The sequence below is a fragment of the Lissotriton vulgaris genome, chromosome 5 (assembly GCF_964263255.1).
Source record: "Lissotriton vulgaris chromosome 5, aLisVul1.2, whole genome shotgun sequence".
NCBI lineage: Eukaryota > Metazoa > Chordata > Amphibia > Caudata > Salamandridae > Lissotriton > Lissotriton vulgaris.
In genome coordinates, this window is record NC_141693.1 from 623,068,678 (window position 1) to 623,088,562 (window position 19,885).

General features: G+C 38.9%; 1 protein-coding gene across 1 annotated transcript in view; it reads left to right on the forward strand.

Annotated features, from left to right (window-relative positions):
- LRIT1 (leucine rich repeat, Ig-like and transmembrane domains 1) overlaps window positions 1-11,049 on the forward strand; it is a 129,173-nt gene extending 118,124 nt beyond the window's left edge. The window contains exon 4 of the mRNA XM_086922076.1: window positions 6,290-11,049. Coding sequence (XP_086778202.1) covers window positions 6,290-7,353 — 1,064 coding nt within the window. The 3' untranslated portion in view covers window positions 7,354-11,049. The remainder of the gene's footprint in view (window positions 1-6,289) is intronic.
- The last annotated feature ends 8,836 nt before the right edge of the window (window positions 11,050-19,885 follow it).

Below are 19,885 nucleotides of genomic sequence, written 5' to 3' on the forward strand. Positions count from 1 at the left end.
GAAATTCTGAAAACTTGTGGCCTGATTACAAATTTAGTTGTTATTTATCATACGTGATAAGGATTCTAAGGGGTACGTTATGTATCGTGTGCTAAAATTAGCATCTATCACAAGTTTGTGGGGAATAACGAAGATTTTGGTGTTTTATGCATCAAAATCCACATGATACAGTAAATACTGTAAAATTTCCCCTGAAATGTAATTGCGGCTGAGGTACTTAACTCTCTGATAGGTATTGGATGCATTAAATACAGCCAAACTCATAATTTCAACCCATGCGTAAACAGGGCTTTACATGCTGGTTGAAATTTACCGGCCTACTCGTAATAAGGCCCTTTAAGCCCATATTTGCATTGTGAGTTACAGCAAACTATAAAGAATAATGTCCTCATATTAAATATTGATAAGTATGTTTATTCACAATTAATTTCGCAAGTGAAATATGCAAAGACAACGTTTTTTTTTTTAAAAAAAGAGTGTCTTGGAAAGGTTTGTGTAGCATAAACGTACAAACCAGATTGGAGGGAGTATGGCCTTCTTATTCTTGTTAATGTTAATGTTATGGGGTATTTATACAAGTGCACGGCTACTCCATGGAGTGTTCCGGCACTAAAGAAAAAGAAGAAGAAAGAATACCCTGAAGGAGAGGACCCAGATTACTCTCAGTCAAACACAACTCACACTATTGATGGAACAGCCAGGTCTTAAGTTGGCGTTTAAAGCTCAGGAGCTCAGATTCTTGTCTCAAGGATAAAGGCAGCGAGTTCCAAAGACTACTCACTACCACCTGAAAGGAGCGCCCACCCTTCCTGATCCGGCAAAATTCTGGTACCAACATCAGATGTTGGGATGATGACCTCAAGGTCCTGGCTGGGCTATAGGGCATAATTATTTTTCTGATATACTGTGCCCGACGTTATGGAGAGCCTTAAAGGCCAACACGAGAGACTTGAAATCAACTCTATTTTATATTGGTAACCAATGTTGTGATTTTAAAAGGCTAGTCATACGTGTTCTCGGCCCAACCATGGAGATTGCTCTGGCGGCTGAATTTTGGACAACCTGAAGACGGCTCAGTAGATACTTGGGAATACCTAAATAGAGCACATTAGCGTAGTCCAGTCTTGACATTATTAAGGCTTGAACCACTGTCTTTCTGTGAGACAGTGGCAGCAGTGAGAGGAAATTCCTCATCATTTTTAAAAGCCTGAAGCACATGTCAGCCACTGACTGAACCTGCGTCTTCATAGAAAGATCAGAGTCCATCATAACTCTAAGATTTCTAACAGCAGTAACAGGACTGGAAGGGGCCGGTTGATCCTGGGGCCACCACTTTCACCATAAATCTCCCGGAGTATGCCCGAAGAAAATAATTTCGGTCTTGGCTGAGTTACATGAAAGTTGATTTCGTTGGAACCAGTTAAATACAGTATTTAAACACAGATGTATTTCGCTTTCGTTAAATGGCTCATCTTTTTCGTAAGTAAACAAAAGTTGAGAATCATAGGCGTAGGTGAGATCCTTGGCCCCTAGGTTCTCTACTAAGGGGGCAAGAGGTGCCATATAAATATTAAAAAGAGTGGGGCTCAAAACTGAGTCCTGAGGCACTCCAACACTCAGCGTAGGGATATCGGCTGAGAAAGGTGGTGACCAGACCGATTGCTGACGGTCTTCCAGAAAGATGAGAACCATCTTAGAACCGTACCCCCGAAACCACACTCCTTTACCCTCTGGAGGAGGCGTCCATGGGGCAAGGTATCAAAGGCCGCCGAGAGGTCTAGCAGTATTAAAACTGCCTTACCTCCTCTGTCGAGGGTGGCTTTGATACTTCCGGAAACCTCAAGTAAGGCAGGTTCAGTGCTGTAGTTGGCCCTAAAACCCGACTGGCTAGGATGAAGGGCATTAGTGGCCTCAATAAAGTTTGTGGTAACCTTGTTTACATACTTCTCCAAAGCCTTGACAAAAAAAGGGAGTAATGTAATAGGCCTATAATTGCTAGCTACAGTAGGATCCGCTGAAGGTTTCTTCAGGAGGGGGAGGATTTTTTCCTGTTTCCATCTGGTCGGCACTTGTCCGCTGGACAAGCAGAGATTAAGAACTTTATTTACAGCAGGGTTTAGAACTTCTGCAACAGCTGCTATTATTTTTGTTGGACAAGGATCCATAGGGGACCCAGATTTTAGTGTCTTCATAATAGTAAGTGAAGTATCTAAAGACACAGGAGGAAACTCCAGCAATAGTTCCTTCCTGGAGTCTTTCATCAGGAGGAGCCCCTCATTCTGAATCAGGAGAGCAGGCCTATCAAAGGTATCTTGAATGGCCTTAATCTTATCGTAGAAACACTTAGCGATCTGGTTGGTCCATTCACAAGTAGGAACAAAGCCACTATGAGTGACTGTAGGAGAGACAAAGTCCTTTACAATCTTAAAAAGTTCCCTACTGCTATTTCTAGCCAGATCAATTTTGGTGGCCAGATATCTTTTTTTCTCATCACGAACCTTTACATAGTGTGCTTTAAGTGCCTGTTTATACACGTTTTTACTCTCCGGGTCAAAAATGTTCCTCCATAAACGTTCCAGAGATTTACAAGCACCCTTACTTTTTTCAATGCTTCAGTAAACCAAGGAGCAGAGATGTTTTCCCTGTAGGCCCTATGTATCTTTGGAGGAGCAAGATGCAAAGCTCAATTCTGTAACCAATCTTCAAGAGCAAGTGTTACATCTTCAAGAGACCCTTCTCCAGGGATAGGGAAAAGGTCTAATATATCAGCCAAGGATTCTGGTGTGATGAGCTTAAAAGATCTGAATTCCTTTATTTTCTTTACGCCATTAGACTGGGTCCTAATTGGCTCTTTTTTCATCATAAATGTAAGCATAAAATGGTCAGACCATATACTAGGAGAGGGGTTGTCCAGAGCAATCTGGCACGTGGCGAAAATCTGATCCAGAATGTGTCCTTTTTCATGAGTGGGGGATGTTACATTCCGTGTCAGACTAAAGATGTCCAGACATTCACAAAGCTTCTTAGGCTCAGGGTCTTCCTTCTGGTCGAAGTGGAGGTTAAAATCTTCAAGTACCAGACATTGGCTAAATCTAGTCACAATAGGTTCTATGGCATAACTGATAGACTCCAGAAAACGGCTCAGCGGCCCTGGTGGTCTATAAATAATTGCCCCAGCGACTGACTGGTGGGCGGAAACTGAAAATAAAAAGCCTAAACCTTCTGCTCCTTCAAGGCCCGTGATAGGTATAACTAATATATCTTTCCTGATTATCCTGTATTCTGTAGGTATAGTGTTAGCCAGGGTGGGGTTAGATCCCTCGTGAAGCCAGGTCTCAGTAATAAACAAAATGTCCGGCTTGGATTCAGAGAGTAGATCATAAATTTGCGCTTCGTGTTTTTTCATAGATCTAGCATTGATAAGAATTGCTTTCAGATTTTGCCTGGTCATGTCCATCAATGAAGCTTGTAAAGTGAGACTGTGCACCAGACAATCCCCTTATCACATCGATAATAGTAACAAGGCTAGATTGGAAGGATTCCACGATTTTCTAGACGGCAAGTATTTTCCATTTACACTCTGGTTCAAAATCAAATTGAATGAGTGATGAGTAATCTTATATCTTAAGTGCCCTAATACCCATGGGCGTCTTGGGGATAAACCACTGCACTAAACAGAGGGTAAATGAAAACAACACACTCCATAAAGAACTTTAAGAAGTGCAATCAATCAATCAAAGATATGTTTATTTAGACCAATGGCCTTTAAACAGTACAGCATTCAAATATAATAACAAATACATATATAATGATACATTTAATCTAATAAAATCATAAAAATGTACCATGTAAAATATATATTCCAATAAAATCTACAAGGAATCCTATAAATATATCAGCACTCCTACTAATTCTTAACATACACTGCACTAGCTACCCTCATGAATCTGAATCTTCCAATAGCAGAAGTGAACAACTAGGTTTTCAGAGTCTTCCTAAATTTGATATATGAGGAGATGAATTGGACAAAGAGGCAAAAATTTCCACATTTTGCATCCATCAGAGAGAAACTTTTCCTATCCCATCTTTGACTATTTACCCTGGGAACAATGACATTTTTGCTCTATGAAGAACATAGGTTTTGTTTATGTTGGCACCTATGGAATTTTGCTTTTAAGTGATCTAGACCAGAATCGTTCAACGTTTTTAAGTAATATACAGTATCTTAAAAGTAATTTGCTTCCTAACTGGAAACCAGTGTACCTTAGGTTGTTCCTGCCACACTAATTGAAATGTGTGTAGAATAAGGCGTGCTGCTTCATTTTAGACTGTCTGAAGCTTGTTTAGTGACTACCCGATAAATATTTAGATAGAATGTATAGCAATAACCAATGTGAGAAGCGATGAGTGCAAGTACCACCTATTTCCTCATTAAAATAGGAATAAAGACAAAAAAAAATTCAAGCATACGAATGATATGGAAACATGCTTAGACAATTTTGATTGATTTGTACGGAAAAGGTCATTTTGGGATCAAAGATCACCCCTTGGTTTCTTACTGCCTTGGTAGGGGATGGCAGTGCTCCCAAGTCTCTTTGCCACCAACTGGGCATCCAGAAAATTGTCATATTGCCAAACAAGAATACTTCATTTTTTTCAGCATCTTGTTTAAGGCAATCTTTTGTCATCCAGAGTTTGAGTTCACACATAAAATTCTGAAAGTTGGTAGCAACTTCCTCAGTATTGCTGGAAATGGATACTATATTTAAGTATCATCTGTTAAAATATGACAGAGAATCCAAAGGAAATAATTAAATGAACAAAGGGAAGGATGTGAAGATTATACAGGGTGGGACTCAAAGATGAGTCTTGAGAAACTCTACAAGAGAGTGAAAAAGTTTTTAAAGTTAAGTTATTGATATTGACTGTTTGAGACCTGTCTGATACAAATTGAGCTAAGAAGTTTTAAAACCTTGTCCCTAATCCCTAACTCCTCTAGACGGCTAAAGAGTACATAGTGGTTACCCGTGTTGAATGCCGCTGAAAGGGCTGGCCTTCCACCTCCATCCATGTCATGCTCCGCTGCAAGATTCTGTACCATGGTCGTCTCTAAAGTAGGCCTGGGTGGTGAACTCCACTCCGTTCATGGAGTTTGCAGAGTTTTTTCCACTCAACGCAGCTTGCGGAGTTCTGAAAAACTCCACAGAGTTTTTTACTCGCTCGCTCTCACTAATGGTAAGTTGGCCAGTGCGAGCTAGGAAAATCCAACACTAGACTACTTCCCTGCGAGATTTCTCAACATGGGCAATCATGGAGGGTCGCTACTGCTCACATTGAGAAACCAAACCAAACTGTGAGGCATCCAAAAGTGAATGATCATCTATATGTCTCATTAATTCTTGATTACGTGGATTTTCCAACACTTTTGTTGCCAGAGTTAACAGGGAAATAGGGCAATAGTTTTTATTTTTTTATTTTATTTTTGTAAATTGATTCATCAAAATACAACAAATATTTAACGTATGTATTGCAAAGAAAGAAAAAATGATTATTCAAATATTTATCAATTAAATTTCGTATTCTTAAATTGTTTAGTGCCTTTTTTAATTAGATCAAAAGTTCTACAAATTAAAATTCCAACTTTTTATCCTCAATAGGCATTTTTGTTTGCTATACCCACATTGTAATAAAAATAGTTTACAGAAATAAATTGGAAATCTAGTGTCTGAAACAATTTCTACAATAATGGTGTTAAAAATATATCAGCCATGTCAATCAATCTATCTTATTCATAAATATGGCAAAACATACAACTGTGTATTAGGAACAACTTACTACACTGTGCAATTTACAGTGATTTGAGAAGTGCAATAGGGGTTCTGCGGATCACTATCTAGAGACCACCAGAAATTGGGGGAAGTTTACCGCAATAATATTAGAGAAAAAAAGCTTGTAGAACACCTATTCAATGTAACGTAACAGGGCATGAAACAAATGTTGGGATCAAGCTGTGCTTGCTTTTCTATCTTTATTATGGCAATATTATTAGAAATATGGAGGAGACTAAACTATTTACAAAGATCAGGTTTACAAATGTGATACTATAATTCAATGTGATTATTCATACAGCATCAATAAGGATAAAACTAGAAGAATATAATAATGATGAATAAAGCTAAATAAAACCTTCTTAGGATGAGATTTTTTATTAGTTTGTTAACATTCTATTTCTCCATATGTTATGGTTACATTCACTAATACCTACAAATATGTTTTTTTTTCTTTTCAGTTCACCAGGAGATTTCAACTGATGGCATGAGTTGGTCAATCCTTGGTTTACCGGTGGTTACGTACAAGGATTCTGGAGAGTATATCTGCAAAGCAAAGAATTTTTTGGGCGCAACAGAGGCCTTCATATCCCTCATTGTCACAGATTCTGCCACCACAGATGATCCAGACTCTGCCATGAGTGGTGTTCGGAAGGTGTGGACAGGCAATGGAAATCCCATGGAGGCAGCAGCATACAATGAGAGACTGGTAGCTAGATATTTGGTCACCCCTACCGTGGCGAGCCAGCCTCTTCGCAGTTACACTGAAGGGGCACGAGGTCCCCAACGGTACAGAATCAATGAGATTGGGGAACCAATGAAGAAAGAAGGTAAAGGATCTGAGACCAATGAGGGTCTTTCAATAACCACGGACAGTAAAGTTCAAGGAAATATTCTGTTGAGTCCTCCCACTGGACAGGTGGAGTCAGAGCGCATAGTCAGAGCCGTGAAAGTCATTGGAGACACAGATCACAGTGTCTCTCTAGCATGGAAAGTCCCCTTGGCAAAAGAGACCGCCGTTTTCAGTGTACTATATGCAGTCTTTGGTGAACGAGACATGCGGCGAATTAATGTGGAGCCAGGTAAAATGAAGATCACCATAGATGGACTTATGCCAAAGACAAAGTACATTGCTTGCATCTGTGTGAAAGGGCTGATTCCCAGGAAGGAGCAATGTGTTATCTTTTCCACAGATGAGGCAGTCAGTGCAGGTGGAACGCAGAAGCTCATCAACGTGGTGGTCGTTAGTGTAGCTTGTGTCATAGCCGTCCCTCTAACGCTGGTGGTCTGTTGCGGAGCATTGAAGAGACGCTGCAAAAAAGGACTAGGCCGTAAGTCCAAGGATATCCAGGAGTCCTATGTTACATTTGAAAGCCTCTCAGCAGGTCCCAAGGGTGTGGAAGGGGAGTACTTGACAAGGCACACCACACCAGATGAGTCCAACAGATTGCTATCTTCACGGTCAAGCGTGGATTCTGAAGCAGTACCAAAGACTGAGGGTCAGCCCAATGAGTTCTTTTGTTGACGACTCCGGAATAACCCTCTAGACTGTTTCATTTGCCGATCTGCATGGTTATTGACAATGCAGGTCATGTCAATATGATGGATCCTGAGATCACGGTGCACTGCTGGGCTGGTCTATAGTGTTCCACAGGTTGAACGTTTTCTCCAGCAAAAGGTGATTTCTCTCTGCTGCTCGGTTATAAGTTGAAGTATTACTTGAGAAAGGATTTTTTTCTGGGTAGAAGTGCTGTCAACAGAGGGCAACAACTGCCAATGTCACTCAGTCGCTATTATCAATTTCTCTTCTCCCACATGATTGCAGCACTTGAACTGCTTTTGCCCTCTAAAAAGCCACTGTGTTCAAAATACTCTATCAACAAATGAGGCCTGATTTAGAGTTTTCATGGCAAATGAAAATCTTATACATTTTTAAGGAAACTCTAAATGCAAAGTAGAATCCCCTGGCTGGATTTCCACCATCTTAAAGACTTGTGTTCCTGATGATAACAAAGCATTTGCCATAGTCCATTACACACAAAACATTTGCTTTGAAAAGCAACTTTGAAAATTTAGACCTGATTACAATAAAAATGAAGAGTAAAAATATGTATCACACATCAAGGAGCTGATGGCCACTGAAAAGGGGCACAGCACAAAATGAGGTGGTAGTTGCCAAGGATGCCAGATGATCAGAGACAGTATCAACGTATCGCATAACCCCCTACATGTTTTTGATAGATCCTTTTTGGGATTTAAGTAGCAGAACATGTCACGATTGCAGCTGTGGAAGAGAGAGAACAATCCTCCAGAAATAAATAGGAAGAGAAGCGCGAATGATAGGATATGACAAAACAGTGTACAGATATCTCAGAATGGTCAACTAATGTGTTTTTGTGGCGAAGGACCAAATAGTCTTCATCAAAGAAGACTGAGGGAGGTGCCATAGCACTGGCTGAGTCCTGTTTTAATCATCACAACATGTGCAGATCAAAATGTCCTAGTCATTGGCAATGTATAACAAGTGCAGTAATATATTAATCACGTCGGCTTTGAGAGCCAGGTCCAGTGATGATTTTGCCTTTGGTCAGTTGATCACACTTTCTAAGGGTGATTAGAAATGTTCTTCCAGGGTGTCAACACAAGTTGATAATCAGTAGGAGAGGCATGCTATCCTTTTCTACTTTGACACTGACACAATGAATGGTTAAAATGAAGCTGGGATCTCCCTGACCGTGGTACTAATAATACTAGAAATCTTATCAGGGCTTGTTCGTATTATCAACATGGTCTGCAGGGCATGTCTTGGATTCCCATGTTGCAGAACAGCTCAACCAGAAGTTCTTTTTTTATGTTTGTGTATACAACCCATAACAGATGTCCTGGCTCGTCATGTCCCATTGGTGGCAATAGAAAAAGAGAATCTCCCCCTAACTAAGTGCATGACCTTGTATTGTCTTCCCAACCCTAGCATATGTAGAGCAGTCTGTTACAGCTCGTCTAGGTTTACTTTATATAAGTTTAAAAAAACATACATACATCAAAGGAATGTCTGCAACACAATTCTCATGTACTCATCCTCTGATGCACTGCATACAGCCAGCAACCTACCTGCAAGTTAAACTTTCTCTAATTGCATTTTAGGCTGTTGCCATATTTTTACTCGTGTCCTGTTTTATCCAGACCTTTCACATGTGGCAAGACTGCTCCATGTCTCTAACCAGTATCGAATGCCAGAACCAATCTATATGTAATTTCGCCTTGTGTCACTGGTAAAACAGGGTTACCTCATGATTGCATGGCTGTGGAGAAGGGTTTATGGTTAAGAAGAGCTGGCCACCTTTTCATAGGTCTTTATAAGTAGCTGTGGTTTTTCTCTCCTTTCTGCTGACTCTGTAAATATGGCTCGGTGCCAAATCGAGCAACTATGTTGTTGCTAATGTTAATGTTAATGTTAACAAAAGCTTATAAAGCGCACGGTCACCAAAGGTTTCATGGCTCTGATCCTGTGTAATAACTTTGCGTATGGACTATTGGTAGGCTTGCTTAAACAACCATGTTTTCAAGGCCCTTCTGAAGCCCAAGAGGTTGTCACAGCTCCTGGTTGTCAGTGGGAGAGAATTCCAAAGTTTGTGGGGCAAGGTATGAGAACCTACAGCCTCCCTGCTGCTTGAGTTTGATGGCTGGGATGGTCAGTAGGTGAAAGTGGGCTGATCGTAAGTTGCGCCTAGGGTCATGCTTTGTGACCATGTCTTTGATTAACTTTGGGCTCTTACAATACAGCGCCTTGAAGGCAAGACAACCCTTCTTAAATGCCGCCCGTTGTGCCACAGGCAGCCAATGACGTTTTTGCAGACAAGGCCTGGCCGATTGCCATCTCGGCTGTTTGTAGATTAGTCTTGCCGCCTGATTCTGAACTATTTGAAGACGATTGAGCAGAAACAGCGGCAAACCAATATAGAGAGAGTTTGAAAAATCAAGGCGTGAAAGAACCAGCACTAAAACCACCTGTACAAGGGCTGGGTGGGTCAGATCAGATTTTGTATATTTGTTTATAGTGCAAGTATTATGGAAGAGATCCTGAAACACAACTGTGATCGGAAAGACAAGGAGGGCAAAAATCAGAGTTAGTCTTTGATTGTTACCGAGTTGGTGCGACGAGGTAAAAGCAGTGGTTTAGACTCAAAGTTTCCCACTCAATAGTTTTGTCCCCTTTGACCGCGAAGAAAGATGTCAGAAATGTAGATGGAAATCGTGAACATCGCATAATATGTAAAAACAGGCAGTTTTATTGAACACATCCTGTTCAAAGAGTTTTTTTGTAACTTGCACGTCATGGGTGCCATTTCCAACTGGGATCGGTCAAATATTCAGACAAAGAAAGGAAAAACACTATGGCCACATATATTGACATTGATACAACCATGCATAGTTATTATTTGTCTGTGAAGTATAAAATGTATTCAAGTTTCATTCTGCTGAGATCAATCAAATACGTACTACGTTATAACATTTAGAACAGATGAGGGACGGAATGCTGAACAGATCAAACATTCACCCCCGTCACAGATCTAGGTTTAATCCATAATTTTCTTGCTCACCATGCCACCCCAGTTTTGAACTAGCCATATGCAAATCAGTATTAACCCTGCTCCCCATGGGAAAAGTCTAGCAATAACTGCCAGGCCAGGTACTTCCTGGACCGGAAACAAGCATCCTGGGACTGGTTTCAGGGAATCACCCCATTTCAGCCAGGCTAGCTTGAATCCAGGGGCACAGTGAGGATGTGACCCATGTCTGGGCATACCCTTCCCACTTGGGACAACAAAAGCAAAAAGAACAGATGATGGACTCTGTGGCTGGGGGCGGATATTTGATTTGTTCAGCATTCTGTTCATCATCTGTTCTTTTTGCAAAGGTATAACATTAAGGCGAATCTTTGAGGGCCAAGAGACAATTCTCTAGAGGTGTACTATTGATTGATGACTTTCATGTTTGAGGTCATACACACTTTGGGACAGAGCAAAGTAGCCTTTTTTGAAAATCATCCACCAGCCTTGCAGTGGTGATCTACCACAATATCGAGTTTCTACTATTGACCTACAAACATATCTACTGCAGTATATCCACTAACATGAGGGCTTTTGGTTATGAATGGGCGAGCGTTTTCCCACAGCTGCAAAAACTCTGCACTCTTCGTTAGAGTTTGGCAGGTTAAACATGCTGGGAGAACTGCATTTACTTTGACCTGCAGTAGGAACCAAAGTCTAGCTGTGATTGCCCAAAATATTGAAATAGGTGCATTTTATCATTACAGCTGCATTATGAATCTGGGAAGTCAGATTATATCAGGTGCGCTAAGCAGCCCCTACCCCTCAGTGGCAAAAATAATCAAGGCCTATATATTGTCGAGGTAAACCTATTGAGGTATGGGTTTCCTATCCTTAGCTCGGCAACTGCTGACCTTGGTGATATACATCTCCAAGACACTCAGAAATGGAGTTAAGAATAGTAAATCTATCCTTACCGCTATGTGCTTACCTTGAGAATATAGTGGTAGTAGTGATACTACACAGTTAATATTTTTGTTTGTTGATGTTTATGACCTTGATAGTTGCGGCATATAACAAAGGATCACTCATTCTGCCAAATGCAGCAAAGCCTAGTGATTACTGAATATGGGCAATTGTCAGATTCATTCAACTTTACACTTATAATTTTGGTGTGTTTCATAAAGATCTGTAAGTGTATTTGTAAATGGAAATGTGCATTGATCCTATGTGAACTTAAACAATGAATAAAAATATTTATTAAAGTACCTTTCAGGCTTTGACAGTTTCTGCTTTCTTCAACCATGTAATCTTTGAGTTATGTTATACACAACATTTAGGTCTTTTAATTTCTGAAAACAAAATTTTAACGGAACATACATCAATTAGGTACTAAAAAGCACAAGAATCTTCCAATGCTGAATTTGTAAACAAATAAGTATAGGAGCTCTCTTGTTTAGAAGCACTCACATATATTTCTCTTGCTTCTTCTTTCTCTCTTTTACTTTATCTCTCTTGCTTTTCGTTAAAGACAGCTGAAGTAAAATAAGTCAATGTACCTATTCACATATAGTGAGCACTGAGAGAGGTAAGTTAAGACACAGACTATGAAACAGTTTTAGTCTGACTGTTGCCTTAAATAGTTTAACAGCTTCTGCAGCAATATATTGACTCCTCAGACAATGTTAAATGGCTGCTTGCCATGGGAATTTCTTAAGCCATGTGTTGCGTCTTGTCAGAAATGTAGCAGCAATTGTTGACATATCCAAAACTTACAAAAGAACCTAACACAATCAAGTACATAAAGCAGCTTAAAAATGCAATTAAAACATAAGAGCGAACAACTTAACATAACTGTAAAACCAGAATGCAACGTTAAACCACAATGCAACACAGTTATATCACATTGCAAAAATACAGCGCTAAAACACAGTAGTACAAGCAATAAAAGAACATGTCATGATGGAGGAATAGCGATGTTATCATATTATAGGGCCACCCATCTCACAATTCTCAATGAATGGCGGCATGACACAGAGAATGACTCGGCCTTTGCCACTGCCAAATGGTGGGGATACAGGGTGTGTCGCTATTACACCTACTCTTCAGGGGCACACATGCTTTAGATTTCCCTCTGACCATAAGATGCTGTTATGCACCTGGCAGGCAACAAAGAGGTCCCTGGGGTGGAAGGGTAAACTCTTGGAGGGGATTCCTTTGTGGGACGGGCACCAACTCCCCTAAGGGACTCACCTGAAGGGTTTTCACTCATGGGATATCATTGGAATTTCCACATTGGGAGATGTGATGCAGAGTCCCACTATGACATCGTTTGTGACATTGCAAGCAGAATTTGACCTCCACCAGTCAGTTCTTTCGAGATCTCCAACTGCACCATTCATTGACACTTTATCTTGAAGATCTGGTAGAACCTTTGCCAACAAGCTCCTTAGAGACCATAGTATTTGGGGGAAGATCTAGGTCCCCATAAAATTTCACAGATATATAAAACCCTAGTACTCAACATCCCTGACACATTCCCAAAGCTGTGGAAGGCCTGGAAGGTGGATCTGGGGCATTTAGCATTGGAGGATTGGAGGGAGGCCCTTGTCTCTCCATGAGAGGTAGCGATTTCAGCACACTCAGGTGTATTATATCCATCGCGTATACTGGATGAGATATAGACTGTGGAGGCGTGAGGCTGGTGTCCTCCCTGAGATGCTTGCGGTGCCAGGAGGAGGGGAGGAGACTGTTATGTTCTTAGTTTCCATGATGTAGTAGGTTAGAATTTGAATGGTTGTGAGGTTCTGGGTTGGGGAGACAGGTTCGGGAGTTTGGCAGTTAAGCTGAAGCTCCGGACCTGAAAGCTGTTTTTTCTTATGCTGCATGCTTTCACCATTAAAGCAGACGACAAGTCTACTCTCAACTTACCTACGTGTGGAGTATCATTTTGAAGACATAACAAGATTTGGCAACGATCGGGATGGTTTTTGAGCACCTTGGCAGCATCGATTTTTATTCGATTTGAAGACGAAGTGCTGTGCTTTCAGGAGACGCTTAATTTAATTGCAAAGCTTGCTGGCAGGTTATATGGATATTCTTATATTTGGGAGGCTATCTGCTAAAAACTTTTTATCCCCGCTTTTCAAATTACCAACTGCTATTGCCTTAAAGCGTCAGCGCGAGCTCCCGTGTGGAGCTTTCACTCACCTCGCTCTCTTTTGCGAACTCCTCTCTCCGGCATTTCTCAGCGATTTGAAAGCCTCGTCACTACGCAACCTCCTTGACGTTCAGGGTCACACATAATTGACCTGACGTGCGGCCATCTTGAAAAAAGCTTTATTTTGCTTCAACTTTAGCGTAGTGATGCGCACACCTTCAAATTGATTATTTGATTGATTCTACACTTTTAATTTAGCACGGTGACTCGCACACCATTTACTTTCACTTGTAATATATTTTTCTGCATTTTTAACATCTTTGTGCATTTCTCGGTGATGTGCACACTACACCAAGGTATCTAAAGTCTTCAATTCTTACTCATACTATTCTGGTAAAGACTATTTTTATACCCAGTGATACTTCAACATGCTAAACATTACGTGCCCACCGCATTTTTTACCTGAACCTGGTATTGCTAAAACAAAATGTAACCAATGGTTTAAAGGTTTTGCAAGCTATATTATAGCTTTAGATGGAGCTAAATTTGAACCGGTTAGGAAATTAGCCTTATTGTATAACAGTTTAGGTGCAGAAGGTCTACGTATTTTTGACCATTTACCTGTTTTATCTGCCCGAGTGATTCTGAATGGGATGTATATAAAGAAGCAGTCTCAAGACTCTCAAATTATTTTAAAGATGACACCAGTGTTGTGGTGGAAAGACACAAATTTTACACTAGGCGTCAATTTGAATTTGAGTTAATTGATACATTTTTAACAGAATTGAGAGTTTTGATCGCTACCTGTGAATTTGATGGTAACATTGATTCTTATTTAAGGGATCAATTGGTTGTAAATTGCTATACCAAAAAGGTACAAGAAAGGCTCCTTTGTTGCAGAAACCCTTCTTTGGAAGAAACTTTAGAGTTAGCTAGAGGAATTGAAAGATCAGCTGAACAAGAATAGAGTTGAAACTCCAGTTGAACATGTAAATGCTATGTATACTAAACCTAAATTTCAAGCACATAAACCTCAGGAGATTAAGAAGCAATATGCTTCCTTCAGGTGTGGTTCCTTAACACATTTTGCAAACGCTAAAAATTGTCCAGCCTTGGGGAAATTATGCACTAACTGCATATGAGTTGGACATTTTTCACGTATGTGTAAGGTTCCTCGTAATTTGTCTACTATTGAACATGTTGAAAATGTTCCTGAGGTTAATGTGGGTATTGTTAAAGGTGAAAAAAAATTGTACTTGCTATTGATTCGGATTTTGGTGATGGTGGACCTTTGTGTGATGCCACCATTGGTGAGATTAAGTTACAGCTGACTGTAGACTCAGGTTCACCTGTGACTTTCATCACTGATGAATTATATTACTAGTATTGACAACATGTTCCTCTTGAGCAGATAATTTAACAACTTGACAAGAGGGGCTTTTTGCGCTTATAGTGTTCCTATTAAATGAAAGATCTATCTGGCTTAGTACTGCTCAAAGGTTGAGATACAGTCCCTTGTCATAAACTGTAGAAATAGGCAGCAGAATTCTGTCTATATAATGAATTTTTAAACAATTCTCCTCCTGAGCAATTACTCTAGCAATATCTTAGGATCAATTCGCAAAAGGCATCCAACAAATATCAAAACAAGTCAGAAGAAATCAATCCAGTGTATTTCAAAAACTTCTTCTTTATTTTTCTTCTTTTCCAGACATTCAGTACTTTTTCTTTTCTTTTCCTTTGCCAACACGTGTTTCGTCCTAACTAAATATAGTTAACGGACTTCGTCAGGGCTATAGAAAAATTAAACAATTATAAAAATTACTAAAATTCATAAAAGTTTATATGATAAAGTATCATCAATATAATACTTAACATTTTCTAAAATTCTTTCTGCTGTGCATTAAGAGGTCTATTATGGTGGAACTCACTCTTAATAATTGCAAAACAGTACAGTTAATATTTCATACATCTGGAATGCTCCCATCCAGAGACATTATTAATAGTTTCCATCCTAAAAAAGCATAATCTCATATTTACAGATTTATCAAATCATACCATAAATTTCCAACAAGTTCTTGATAAAGAGAGGAATCAGTATCAGCAGCATAAAAGCTGTCTATACTTCTCATGATATAAATGGCTACAAGTCAAACAATCTCAGAGTCTTTTTAACACAGAAATATATATATGTTTTGATGCTAGACTCACCAATGAATATCTTTAATCTATGGTATTGGCGAGACCTCAGATGATCATAACTTGAAAGTTCCTAGAGAGTACATATAGTTCCATTATTAAGTGCATGTCAACAGTCAACAGTATTACATATAATGCAGACCCAATAATATAATAGAAGATGTTTATGGACCATACTGTCATAGTCTACTTATTAAAGCCCTCATGTATACAGACATACTCGTGTGGGTGGTGGATATTTCAACAGGTTTCTATACATTGGTATTTAATATTCCATTGAGAAAGGTTCACATACCTCAAAAGGAACATATAACTATTAATGAGGTGGGGGGGCCCGTATGAGGCTGTCCAGATCCGATTATGTTTAACCCACTAACATTATAAGTGGAGTCTAACATACATCAGTCTATATTAGACAAAAAACAGGTATTTAATACACTTGACCTGAGGTCACACCCCTCTATTAAACAAGCCCAAAATTGTTCTTATTCACTCTACCTATCCTGAGCTGGTCAGTTATCTAGTCATTATGCAAAGGTATAACCATATTCAGATGAAACCCCATGTCCCCAATATCCAATATTGAGATAAACCCATTAAGCATTAAGTCAGAGCAACAAAGGGGCCAATAGTACCTTCGTAAGACGATGTCCACTAGGTACCATCTATTCTCATAATCTTCAATATCAAGGTAAAGTCACTTAGAATCTATAAAAAGAAAGGTCATATCAGAGCCTAAATATTATTAACTGCCTGGTATTATATTATTAACATTATCCTCGTCATTCTTACCGGATAAATAATACATGTGCCTCGATTCATGGGGGTCCTGGTGTAATCGGCGTCTAGCATCGGCGCCATATTTGTTAGGGGTTTTTATACTATCCCTCACTTCAAAAAGGAGGGAGAAGGACTTAACTAATAATAAACCACTAAATCATGGAGTGCAGATTGCACTGTACTTGACGCTGTATTATTAAATGTATATTTGTTGCAGCGCGCTATGATAGTCAATTATTGAGTAATTTCAGACGCCCTTTACAATACGCGTTTTTTTAGTACTAGTATCTATCCTATCATAAATTAGATTCCGATTTAATTCTAAAGTGTATATATATTATAAATATTATAGAAAACAACTTTAAACAGAAATCATTGCAAGGCGGTATCCTGACAAGTCATTAGAATTTATTATCCAAAGCGGGCGCCATCTTAGAGTGACTAATTAAATCCTCGAGTTAATAGTAATTTAAGGCTTATTCTTCACTAATAATAAATCACTACAACGTAAAGAATAAATTGCACTGTTCCTAACGCTGCAATTATTATTATATATATTACAACGCGCTATGATGGTCAATTATTCAGTAATTACAGACGCCCTTTACACTACGCGTTCATAAGTAATAGTATCTATCCTATCATGAATTAAATTCCAATTTAGTTCTAGTGTATATATATATCATTACTATTGTAGCAAATAACTATAAAGGCAGTCATTGCAAGACGGTATCATAACAAGTCATTAGAATTTATTATCCAAAGCGGGCGCCATCTTAGAGTGGCTAATTGAAACCCCGAGGTAATATTAATTTAAGGCTTATTCTGCCTAATGTAGCTAGCGAATCGAATTCTAATTCTAAACAATGTTATTAACTCGTCTAATAATCAAAATAGATTAATAATATTAAAATACCCTATTAACTTATAACACTCGTGTACCTTATTCGGTCATCATATTGCAGGATAAAAGTGTGTTTCCTTATTCATATAACTCGATATCCAATAATATGGAGCATATTATCATCATTTCTTAATTAATGTACCTCAGTATCCAATATTAGAGAACTGAATATCATCATTTCCAAGTACCCTCCAATAATATACAGCTTTTCTACTTCCTATCTTTCCCCAAACAGTATTTGTGAAAGTATACATATATGTAAGCCCTCTAGTTAAGACTAGTTACAGTCTAATTCAAAATTAATTCTGAGATTGCTAATAATGTATCCAAGGGTAATACCAGTATATTGATTCTCAATATTACATATTCACCTCTTCATAGGCATATCCAGGGGTAATACCAATCAACTGATTCTCCAATGTAATATATTAGACTCCTCATTGACAGAATATATTATATCTAACAGTATCAAATCAGCCCAGGAAATATTGCATCTCATCATCAATATTGATCCCGTGGGTAACCGCCTTTAGCCTAATGATCCAACGTACTTCAGCCTGTCTCACTCTGAGTTCTCTGTTCCCTCCTCTTATGTTGGGTGGGATACATTCTATACCATGGAATGAAAAACTTTTATTGGAACAGTTCAATGCATGTAAGCCTATAGGGTATTTTGGGTCCATATTTTTAAAAGCCCTATAGTGTTCCGCTATGCGTTCTTTCATACTTCTTATGGTACTCCCAACATAGATCTGCTGGCATTTGCATATTATTATATATACCACATACTTTGTTGTACAGTCAAGGTGTTGTCTTATATAATATTTATTGGATCCATTATAGGTAAATTCCTTTATATCCGTGCAGGCCATTCTGCATAGACTGCAGTTGTTACATTTATATGAACCAATATTATGTTTATGTAACCAAGATGATTTTAATACCTTGTCTCTTAGGTAGCTAGGACTAGTTATGTTACCCAAGGTTCTCCCTTTTCTATATGTTATTCCAGGATTTTTTGGTATATATTTCTGTAATAGCATGTTAGACGTGAGAAGGTGCCAGTGCCTTTTTAGAATTCCGTATATTTTGTTGGACCATGGATGATATGCTGTGATGAGTTTAACAGGAATTGCTTTATTCTGATCCTTACTCCTTGTTTGTAAAGTATCTGGTCTCCTCAATTTTTTCACTCGATTTTTCGCTTTTCCGAGAACTTCTGGATCATAACCCCTGAATAAAAATCTTTTTTCCATGTCATTCAATGTAGCCATAAAGTCTGTGTCTTTAGCACAATTCCTCCTAGCTCTATAAAATTCACCGTAGGGGATTGCATTTATTTGGGTTCTGGGGTGAGCACTTTCTGCATGTAGCAGGGAGTTGCATGAGGTCTCCTTTCTATGCATTTTACTTAGTAGCTTATCACCCTCAACAAATAGTTCCACATCCAAAAACACCAACATTTTTGCATTGTAATTCATGGTGAATTTGATATTAAAAGTGTTATTATTAAGGAAGTCAAAGAACTCTTTTAGTTTATCCACTCCTCCTGTCCATATCAATAGACAATCGTCTATGTATCTGCCATAGTACATGATGTATTCTTGCCAGATTGCTCCCTGTTGGCCCCAGATATGCAAAGCCTCAAACCGTCCCATAAAGAGACATGCTAGGGACGGCGCAAACCTGGAGCCCATTGCTGAGCCACATATTTGTTGATACCAATCTTTTTTAAACATGAACACATTTTGTTCAAGGATAATCCTAGCCAGATCTACCAGCATATTAGAATGATCTAATAGTTCTACCGGTCTTTTATAGAGATAATATCTCAAGGCTTCTAGTCCCAATTCATGCGGTATATTTGTGTATAAAGCGACCACATCCATTGTCACTAATAGCATATTATCTTCCCAGATAGAATTGTTTAAAAATTCATTATGTTCCTCTTGAGCAACCTGACATAAGAACTATTGCGTTTGGAGGACACACTATTGAGATGATTGGTGTTCTCACTAGTGATGTTAAATTTGAGGATAGGCAGATCTATACCAAAATATATGTAGCAAAGAAAGGTTACAATATTTTAGGATGGAGAGACTAAGGGAAATTTGGCATGGTCTTAAGACCTGGCACTGCTTGTCCTATTTCTTTAGTTGACATCCCCAGCTTTAACCCTGATCTCCAACAACTTTTATTGGATCATCACAAGCTCTTCGAAGGAAGACTTGGCTTGGTATATAATTTTGAACATAAAATCATCCTGAAAAAGGATGCTACACCAGTAATTCATAAAGTAAGGAATGTTCCTTTATCTATAAGAGATCATTTGAAGCAACATTTGGAGAATGTGTGTAAAGAGAAGGTGATTGAACCTATAAATTCATCTGAATGGATTTCACCAATTGTCGTAGCCAAAAAAAAAGATACAGGTGACATTAGGCTTTGCATTGACCTGAGATCC